The following is a 10,282-nucleotide window of genomic DNA, read 5'->3' as shown; positions in this document are numbered from 1 at the left end:
TGGTGTCGCCCAGTTTTTGATTTCTCCCTTTGCAGTTATTTCCCACAACCGGTATTTCCTATTCATGTGAGCTACCAATTTCAGTTCTTCGTCCTGGAAATCTTAAAAACGCCCTGGACAAAGCTTCAGGAATACCTAGTCCGGATCGTACTTGGCCGCCACGCTCCGTAGCTTTTCCACATTCTCGGTGTCATAGCTCGCCAGCGGGTCCTAGCTCGCATCCGCAGAGTTTAGATACACCTAGTCCAGCTTCCCGCCGCCGCCTTAGAGCGTCGCTGATAGTTACATAGCTTCTATTCCTTTGAGATTTTATACCGTACCTCTTAGACGAAGAGGTTCTCGATTGGGAGAGACTGCTGCCCTCGATTAAAGTCGACGAATCTACGGTTATTATAAAGCGTAGTAGGACCTATAAGAACTTAGAGTAGACCTATAATATTAGAAGAACTTTTCTCCCTAGAGGTTAATACCTAGATAGTAGTTACTTAACGTATTCTATGTACGAATGTACCCATAGACGAATATACCAACAAACCGCACCTTTACAACAAATCTATCCAATAATCCCACCAAAATAACTTAAAACAATTGAAACTTCTTAGAATAATCTTCTTCAGACGCCTCCGCGACTATCTAACAGGTATAAAAATTGTTACGGGGTTTTCGTCGTAGCCTCATAACTAGTGACCTTAAGGGCGTCAGCCTTAACGCTGAGGTAGGCACTTCATGAACACTAGTATAATCTATAACAAAGTAAGATATAATGAGTTGATTCTGCTAAGGTCGTCCTAGGGACAAGTCTGAAAAGTCTTTATAGACGTATGTGGTGACTTCTAGGCTATTATCACCGACGAGATATAGGCCTAGATATTGCAGTATAGTATGACCTCTACTATATAATAAATATCCCTTTTTGGAGAAACGCGACGAGGACGCCGTCGCCTTGCATGTCGGGGCCATGGTAGTAGCTAGCGACGAGGTACTCAATCCAATACTCGCAGGTAAAACCGGTTGCGGTTAGACGGTTCGGTTCGGGGACCTTGGCGTTCGCAGCGAGGAACCAAGGGTAACTGAGGTCGTACATGTCGCGCCGTAGCGCGGCCTCCATGAGTCTGAGCGACTGCGAGAAGACCACGTGTTAGGTGCTCTCGAGGCCATTGGGGAAGAGGGTTCTGTTCCTGCGGAGAAAGTCCTTGGTGGATGGGTTAACCGCGAAAGTGGTAGCACCGCCGATGTTAGCACCCTTGATGGCAAAGGAGTTACACTTCTGTATGATGTCGTCGGCGCTGCTGGTGGAGGCTAAGCCTGATAGAGCGTAGAACTCTTCGCGGTGCAAAGGACGGTGGGCTATGGCTAGGTTGGCTAAGACATTTGTGCAGAGATGTCGGGTTTCCGGCTCCAGGTCTGGATGCGGTTTGACGCCTGTCTGTACAGCCCCTCAATGTCTGGCGCCGCGTCTCTCAGGACGGCCAGCAGCTCTGAGTGTGCTACGGTTCTAAGATTTTGCAACAGCGAGCGCTACGTCCTGAAACGTCCCTCCTGCTTTATTCCGCAGGCCTCGGCCAAACTGTTGACGCAGGTCACCCCCTGTGTGCCCGCAAGCTCGGAGGCGCACCGGCCGATATAAGCGCCGACAGCGTGTGAGATGGCTTTACTGTGGTTGTCTACGTCTAGGGCCTGCCGCTCCCCGGACTTGCCGATTCCGAGACTATTCCTGATTTCCAGCAGGCGGGAACCTGTCACTAGCCATTTGACGCCAGGTTTTGCCGACACTTCGACAATCAAGGAAAGCAGTTTGTCAAGGTCCGTACCGCACTTGTTGAGTGCGTCAATGACGAAATAAGTCACACCTTTGTCAGGTTCCCGGCTCAAGTCCTGTAAAATACTGAGGAAAATGCCACGCAACGCGTACCAAGCCCCAGGGCCTTCAAACAGCTTCGAGCCGGCTCTCTCGTGTTCTTCAAGCACGTGGTTAATGAGTTCTGGCTGCTGGCCAATGAGTAAGTACATCAGACCGCGTAACACGGCCATGGCGCTGTTGTTACTCTTCTTGCCGGCTTCGCAAAAGAAGAAAGACAGGCGGTCTTCCCTTTGAAGGTTACTCCTGCAAGTTTTTGACGATGCCGCAGGCCAACATCGTCTTACCGGTACCAGGGCCGCCCTTAATCTAGAGCAGGCGGGCGTCGGGTTTCTCCCGCCACCGCCGGAAGGCGGTCTGCTCCAGGATCTAGCAGTACGAATCCGGCAGCAGGCGCCCCTTGACGGCCTCGATGCGTTGCCTGTCGAGATCGGGATTGGTGATGTATAGGTCCCGGAGTCAGAGATCCTCTTTGCTTTCCGGATCTGCAGATAGAGTCAAAATTGATATGCATATCTACCGTTGACCCTAACAGAAAGCAACAGTCGTAGCTACACGACAGCCGTACCGTTAAAATACTGTATCGGTCCATTGAATTGCATAGCGTTGCCAGACGCTGTGTTCCCAGTTAAGGATAGAGTGATTCCGCCCGCTACTTGGACGACTCTATCTTTCCGAATAGCCCGCTGTTGAGCTTACTATAGTGGTATATGCTGTATGCCGCGATGCTGGCGTGATAGGAGCGTAAGAGTGTTCTGGCATCGAAGCGATAGGTTATATCCGACGCGAAAGCGTTCTATAAAATCTGAATAACTAACCTGAGCACCTAGTCAGTCACTGTTGCCAGCGCATTTGAACCACCGAGAACGTTAGGCAGAAGGGACGGTAGGATGGAGCAGAAAGACTCGAGTGAGCGGGGGCTCAAGAGGCAAGAATCCGGTGCACCCCCATATGAAGCAGAGAAAGGAGATGAAGGAGAACCATTGGTGGGTGGCTCCGTCAGGTATGTAAGTAGTAATGCCCAATGATAGCATGCATCCTACTTCTCGTATTTCACCCCCCACATCCACGCAACCAAACAATCTCAAAGTCCAGTCCTGCCATATATATCTCTTGCTCAGCTACACAAGCCTTTCGCCATTGGAGGCCGGAACACCGAATAACGTAGCAGCGGAAAAGAAGAAACCGAAGAAAGGAGTGGGGCGAATGGCAGAAAAATTGCAGTCAAAAAGATACAGGAGGATGGTGATAATGAAAGTCTCTCGATTCTTTCTTAGTTTAATAGTAACCTCTGGGTGCTCGTGGGATGACCGCCCGTTGAGCGCAACCGAGGTGCGAATGCCTGTAATTAAGCCGTTTGGGGCGGCCGAGCCTCTCCAGCAAAAGAAAGAACAAACTAAAGAAGGCGAATGGAATTTGAGAGCCAGAGCGCGATCAGGCGGCAGGAAGAGAAAGTGGTGTAGGTTACAGTAAGGTCGCTGTTCCTTAAGTTAGCCTTTTGACCCAGGCGTGCCGAGGTGGCTGAGTAGTACCTTGACCAGGTACCTCAAGCACAACAGAGCCCAAAGAGATTCCCCAGGACTAGTCCTCTGGGGACAGTTTTCCCCAACTCTATCAGTGCAGGAATAAGTAATGAGGATATATCCTCACACCCATCTTCTTGTCCACAGAACCCTACTATTACACAAACTCTGCGTTCTAGGTTTTGACAAGAGAATATGATTAGCAAAGAATCCATATCACTATTATTACTACAAGTTATCCAGTTACCGCTCTGTTTCAAGCTTTCTCCTCTTGAGCAACAGACCGAGCCTTCCTCCTCTTGATACAATACAGGGCCGTGTTCATGACAAAGAGAATAGAGTGAATCGTTCTGGCAAGGCGCGACGTCAGCATGAAAACAATCTTAGAAACGGAAAGAAACCTACGCAGCAAGGTAAATCGCCCCCAAAGATGCCATCCACGGAGTATCCATGGGCCCAGAACTGGATTTGCAGTCAAACTTCTCCTCGTCTCTATGCGGGACATATCTGCACCTCTGGTACCGCGCCTCCTCATAGGCGAGCATAGACGCAGCCGGCAGTGCAAAACAGAAGATGGCCGTGACAAGCTCGAGGAGGTACAGCCACTGAGCTGGGCAGCGACGCACGCATTTGCGCTGCGTGTCAGCCAGGGCCGCGATCTCGGCGACATCTTCTCCGATGGTCCAGAACGCTGCGACAAAGGCGCCAATCGTTACCACCGCCGCCTTCTTGTTTTGGTTGGCTGAGATGGCGGCCGCGACGATGGACGCGAAGCAGGCGATGAGCGAAAGGGAGTGGAAGACGGCCAGCGCGATGGCGAACCGGCCGGGCAGCCTGTCGCGCGCCATTGTCAATTTGTCCGAGCGGGGCCGATTGCAAGGGATTATGTGCAAAGCGACTGGAGTGCTGTTTCTCCTTCGTCACAGTGGTTTGGTGGCTTCGTTTGGCTGCTGTTTGTCGTTTCAAATTTTCGGAATGGTCATGGGTTGGTGGTGCACTGATAGTGAGTGGGCTGCGTATGTATTTCTCCACGGACTGTACATGTAGGAATGTGGTCTCCCCCCCTTTTAACCGCAGCGTGACCCAACGCTTTAATTACGCTGTGCCACCGTGGAATCCGCCTCAAGTGCCGCGGACGCACCAATGAGGACAGCGAGCCATCAATCCTGTGCCAAGCACTGCTGTTGTAGCAAAAAATTTTCCCCCCTACTACATGCACTAGGTACCGGGAAGGATCCCAAAACATGCCCCACCGATGTATTTTCCAACTGATATTTGCATTCGACAATACCATCAAGATAGCTCTGAGCTTTGGTAAGGTTCTGGTGCTTCCGTAATGTCTTGTCGGTAAATAGTAGTTCGGGAGCGCCTTCGTTAGCTAGCCTAGTATGCCGGCCTCCGACCTGCGTTTTCCAACGCTCCTCCTAAGCTCGAATAAATTCCTTGACGCTTGCTCTACTGCAGGGCCCCTGATCTTGGCTCTGCTTTTGGTCCTGACCTGGTTAACCCACTGGCTAATAGTTCGTAATGGCAGTCTTAAGTCAGGGCGCGCTGCCCCTGGCCAGACGCGATAATATGCTCCAAACAGGGGGTCAGTGAAGTGTTGACAGCAGTGTGTTAGCTGCGGCAGTCAATCAGTGCCTTCAACAATCTAACGGCATCGAAAGACGCAATCTCGATGGAGAACCCAATTACCTTATGCTTCACGCTTCGATGATCATATACCCGATGATGTGATTCCACGCCACCCACTACCTATTTTCCGAGTCGTTCAGGGCAAATAAATTGCTTCTCCACAGAATCAATTCCTCGCTGCACTCAACGTTGATTCCTGTCAGAGTTTAAACCATATCTACGCTCTGGGGCTCGATTCGGCTCCTCGGCTCCGGATTGTTCGGGAAAGGCAGCTAGCTAAAAATTGCGGCTGCGAAGCAGAGAAGCGCACTAATTCCCCAAAACCTTCCAGAAAGAAACGATATATTATATAAGATGGAGAGACATCACACTGATGACAACTGGAAAGCCTGTCGCCGCTCTCCTTTCCAGACGGATGGTCTTGGTGGTAGCGCCATAACGGCAAGGACGCCCCAAACAAAGGCTTTGACCAAATGGCCATGCCGACCATTTTCCAGATGCTCGCTTGTGTGCAATGCATCCATTCAATGAACAACTCGGTCGCCAGCAGAAACCGAATGGATTGGCACCCGCAGCACTGTACAGCTAGCCGAGCTACTACTCTACACTCGGGACTCCCTGCGTACATTTGCTGGCCCGCAAGCTTACCTACCTAACGAAATCGAAAACTGAATTGACGAAGCGTTCTCCGGCATCGCTTACGTATATTTCAAGCGCTTAACCTCTAGCAAACCTGTCATTGCCCGTAATATGGCCTCGTGAGGCCTTTGTGAAGACCTCCGTGTCCAATGCAACCTCTTTTCGATTCATGCCCAATTCGAGGTCAGTATCCACACAGTGAAGAAAAGAAGTCAACAGACACCAAGGGAATTCCGTGACGGGGCTTTTTGGAAATCAGTTGCCTGCTGGTGCGTGGCCAGAATAAGGCTAACGTAGAGCTGTACTAGTAGTAGGTCGAATTTAACATGCCTGTTACTTCCACCGAAACAGTGATCTTGAACTATCTGGTCTTGTCTCATGAATAACTATGCTGTGTCCCCAGCGTAGCTGGCCAATCCAGCAACAGTTGATGTTCTGGGATGTGACTTTGAACGGAGTCAGTCGTCGGCATCCTGCTCCTCGAGGTATTTATGAACCACCTACAGCTGCCGTAAGATACCGTGGTGCCATCAAACAACCTCTGCTATACAAAGACATGGCGACTAACACGAATCCGCGACTGCCCTCCGAGCCAGACCCCTCAGTCCCTCCGGCGGCCGAGGGCAATGAAGACGGCACTGGAGCATTGGCTCCGCCCCCCGGGCCGCCTGATAATAGCCGCTTGATGGCGTTGGCTAAAGCAGCCACCGAGCTTCTCCGGCTCCAAGAGCAACTACCAGAGCAAATGCCTGAGCAGGAGCCTGAGCAGGAGCCTGAGGAAAAGCTAGAGCAAGAGCCAAAGCCTGATGGCTTGAACCTTCTGCTCCAGGCAGCCGAAAGCTTAGAGGACGGTAACTCATCCGAGCCGGAAAAGTCTCCCAAGGTGACGGCAAGAAGAGCAGAAAAGACCAAGAGAACCGCTATCGTCACCTTCTACACCACGAAGACTGGTCGAATCAAGGCAAGAAGGGAGCCCCATCGTCCTTCCACTATGGTGACCTTTACCTCGCCCTGGCCCCCGTCGGCAGCGAAGAAAACAGATAACGATATAGTGATGAAAGAGGCCGGGGAAGAAGAGAAAGAGTTTGACGACGAGAAAACCGATGAGGAGGAAGTTGAGATCGAGAACGAAGAACAGGACGAGGAGATGTAAAGAAACCCGAAATACCTAGATGTTAACTAAATTTTAACTTGAACATTGAGTCCCTATTCCTATGCTTACCCCTATCCATATTCCGTGATAAAAATGCCAACGCCAATTAGCCTACGTGTAACAAAGGCCATCTGCCGGGTATAAACAACGACGAAGCATTTACTTTGACTCCTCTACCCACCTACGATGTAGAAGGGGTACCTTATAAGAGGATATGTGAGGGAGATGTCACAATCAAGAACAGGAAAGGAGACGTGTATACACGATAGGGATAGGAGTGGGAGAGGTCGGCCTGGTACGGTTCCTGAACCCCCGAGTCCAGATCAGGCATCTAATTATGGCGTGAACAAATACATATTGGAACCGTATATGCTTCGAAAACTGCCATTTATCACGACCCTTCGTCAATCCATAGACTGCTGACGGTCGGAAATGGATTCAATTGCAGTGCTTGGGCTTTTTGTTGGGCCGCTGACGCCCAGTCCGCTGCCGCTATCCTCGGCAGGGGAGGGAGTTAAGGTGGAAGCAGGGCAGCTCGGGTACAGCCGATTCGGCAACGCGCCGGACCCGTACATGCATGTCGAGGACCTGGCCGACCGCATACAGCAGAAACTGCGCACATAGTTTGAGGAAAGCCAGAACGCGCGCGGCGCCTTCGGCCTGCAGTGTGATACGCTGACCTGGGCCGTTGCCGACATCCCCCGGCCGAGCACGGCCGCTTGGCTGACCTGCGGTGAAGGCAAGGAGTTGTTTTTCAACAAGGATGCGTTCCTGTACGGCACGTCTGAGGGGTGCTTTGATTACACGTCGAGTGCAGTTTTTCTTTCTGGCGGGACTTAGTGCTGGATGGGGCGGAACGGGGATGATGCTGACGGTGGTATGACTGACGCGGCTTAGATCCATTGCTACGATGCCGCAACGGCGTATTCTTGATTTAGTGGAATGCGAGACGGGTGGAAAGTTCCGCAAATTTCTTGTCGGCAACGGAAGGTCATGATGGTATAAGAGCGTGGGATGTCAATTCGATTCACTCCAACCCAGAGCTTCACAGAATCGTACTTCAGTACAGTAACTACCATAAACTCCAGTGCCGTGCTCTCATTTAGACAGGAGCTCGTCAACCTGCTCGGTAATGTCAACCAAATAAAACGTCGTCCGATTCCCGGTCAAAGTCCCCTCGACCCTTGGCTCCCCAAACCAGTTGGGCACCATATAGATGCGATTTGCCATCTGCGAAACCGCCGCCGTCAGCGCCCCTGGCGGCAGCGTAGCGTCATTTGGCACGAGCCCCAAATATTCGGCCGTCTTCCACTTATCCCTCGACCGCAACACCAACACCCCACGACTCTGATCCGTGATCAGCAACACCTTCCCTCCATACTTATCCGGCAGCCTCATCGCGTCACTTCTCACAATCGTCGGCACCGGCTCCACCGGCACCCTCACCGGCTCCCCACCCTTCTCCTTCCGGATATCCTCAAACCGTAACAACGCCCCCTTCGCCACATCCACCACCAACAGCGCCCGCCCGACGACCTCAATCCCCGTGAACCCCCACACCATCCTATTCACCTGCCTCGGCACGTACCACTCGGTGATGTGGCGGCCCGTCTTGTCCACCTTGAGGATCGTGCCCGGGAAGGTCCCGCACACCCAGCTGTTCCCGGCGCGGTCGTGCGCGACGTCGTTGAAGCCACCGTACCGGCCGCCGGAGACGGTCGTGAGGTTGGCGCTCCACAGCCACCTGCCCGCGGCGGGATCGTATTTGTTCAGCCAGTTGTCGCCGGTGATGTTCACGCCGCCGGTCCGGAAGGCCAGCGCCTGCGTGACGACGGCCGAGACGAGCGAGCTATGCTTGTCCCAGATGACGCCGGCGATGTGGTAGGTGGGGTTGAGGGTCTGGGACGGGATCGGGAGCACGGAGAGCTGTGAGGTGGCCGGGGAGTAGATGCCGATGCTGGAGTTGTAGAGGATGCTGATGTACGCTTGGCATAGGTTGGCGTCCCAGGAGAGGTTTTCCGGGTAGAGCTGGTAGGCTTGGATTGTGATGCGTCCCGGGGGAAGGGGTGGGCATGGTCGATAATTGTGGTTGGGGTGGGAGAGGACGAAGGCAGAGAGAAGGGCGCTGGTGAGGTAGTAGCTGGTGAGTTTTGGACGCATCTCGAGTTGGTGTCGGGGGTTGGACTTCTCTTGGTGAAGGTGGAATGGTTCGAGGTTGAGATCTACTGTCGTGCCGGTTAGACTGTTACCATGGCTCTCTTGGGATAAAGACGACATTTTAGCTACCTACCTTATCTTTCAACCGGTGTCGCGGCAAGCCCCTGATTGTACAACCCCAACTTTCAGCCTGTGACATGCAGTGTGGCTTGACGCGCAGCCAATATATTGGTGCCACCGCTACTGATCTGGTAGAGAACGCCGAATTGTCTATTATCGAGCGTTCGAGGTAACGCGTGATTGGCGTTTGCACATAATTATCACCCCGCGCACCTCGAGCGCCTAGTAAGCCCCAAGAGATATGCCAGTACCCCACGTAGATCATTACCAGTAATGTAGATATGATTTCTAAGTAATGACAGGCGTTATTACTAATCAACAATCCTTCACTACCTTGTATTTGAATGGCGAGGTGAGCCCTTCCCTCCTATCAGGCAGTGCTGTAAAGTGGACAACGCGAGCTTTGCGGCTAAGGCACTTGGTAGATGGGCGGAAGGGCGGATCTCGGTGATAAATGAGCGCTGAAATGTTTAGTTAGGTAGAAACCGGGGATCCTAATTGTTTATATATCCTTTAGTTGTCGCCGGATATCAGAGAAGGCAGACGGAGGACTACCAGATATAGCTAGGCATTCTATACCTTTGGATACGGTAATTATATATTAGAATGTATTCAAAACTCAAGAAGCGCTGCTAGACGGTTTCCACTTTTGAGAGGAATGGGGAGGAATAGTAACTATATAAACACTCTCTTCTCCGGATATAGTACAAGGGGAGCTATGTATTTACGCTGACAAGGTAATTACCGCTATAGATTATATCGCACTCAGGAAGGTATAGGAGGAGGCAACTGAGTACTAGATCTACACTGTCTGAGTACACCAAAGCAAGTATTACATTCCTGTCTGGTCTTTCATGATTGGACTCGGCTATACTATAGTTTGTCTTTAATATGTTCTTGCCGCTATATTTTTGGCCTGCCCAATACTCAGACCAGCTCAGTGCTTCGTTTAAGGTATACGATGGGGCTGATCGCAGTCAGAGTCCGAACATTCAGAGTCCGAAACTCCATCGTCCAGCAGATGCTCGTCCTGACTGAAGCGGCATCCGTCCTCTTCGGTCCACGGACGATGACTTCTCAGGAGTGAAACCACAGCATGATGACTATGGAACTCAGCCTTCTTGATAGCCCGCAGAAACTGGCGATGGCCCGTTCCAGTAGTCTTCGCACCATGGCTGAGTAGTAGCGATACCAAAT

General features: G+C 51.7%; 3 protein-coding genes across 3 annotated transcripts; 1 reads left to right on the top strand and 2 right to left on the bottom strand.

Moving 5' to 3' along the window:
- Window positions 1–3,637: 3,637 nt before the first annotated feature.
- Window positions 3,638–4,229, bottom strand: MFIFM68171_06279 (uncharacterized protein; the record flags this gene model as incomplete). The annotated part of the gene is made up of 2 exons (XM_071061699.1): window positions 3,638–3,731; window positions 3,787–4,229. The coding sequence occupies 2 exons, from the start codon at window positions 4,227–4,229 to the stop codon at window positions 3,638–3,640; spliced, it is 537 nt and encodes a 178-aa protein (XP_070917800.1).
- Window positions 4,230–6,211: 1,982 nt separating this feature from the next.
- MFIFM68171_06278 (uncharacterized protein) lies at window positions 6,212–6,808 on the top strand (the record flags this gene model as incomplete). Its single annotated transcript, XM_071061698.1, has 1 exon — window positions 6,212–6,808. One exon carries the CDS (start codon window positions 6,212–6,214, stop codon window positions 6,806–6,808), a length of 597 nt encoding a protein of 198 aa, XP_070917799.1.
- A 1,098-nt stretch (window positions 6,809–7,906) lies between these two features.
- MFIFM68171_06277 (Trichothecene biosynthesis protein) lies at window positions 7,907–8,968 on the bottom strand (the record flags this gene model as incomplete). The annotated part of the gene is made up of 1 exon (XM_071061697.1): window positions 7,907–8,968. The coding sequence occupies one exon, from the start codon at window positions 8,966–8,968 to the stop codon at window positions 7,907–7,909; it is 1,062 nt and encodes a 353-aa protein (XP_070917798.1).
- Between the last annotated feature and the right edge of the window lie 1,314 nt (window positions 8,969–10,282).

The sequence above is a fragment of the Madurella fahalii genome, assembly GCF_045866475.1.
Source record: "Madurella fahalii IFM 68171 DNA, scaffold_3, whole genome shotgun sequence".
Classification (NCBI taxonomy): domain Eukaryota; kingdom Fungi; phylum Ascomycota; class Sordariomycetes; order Sordariales; genus Madurella; species Madurella fahalii.
Note: the sequence above shows the minus strand (reverse complement) of the source record. Positions and strands in the feature narration are given on the sequence as shown.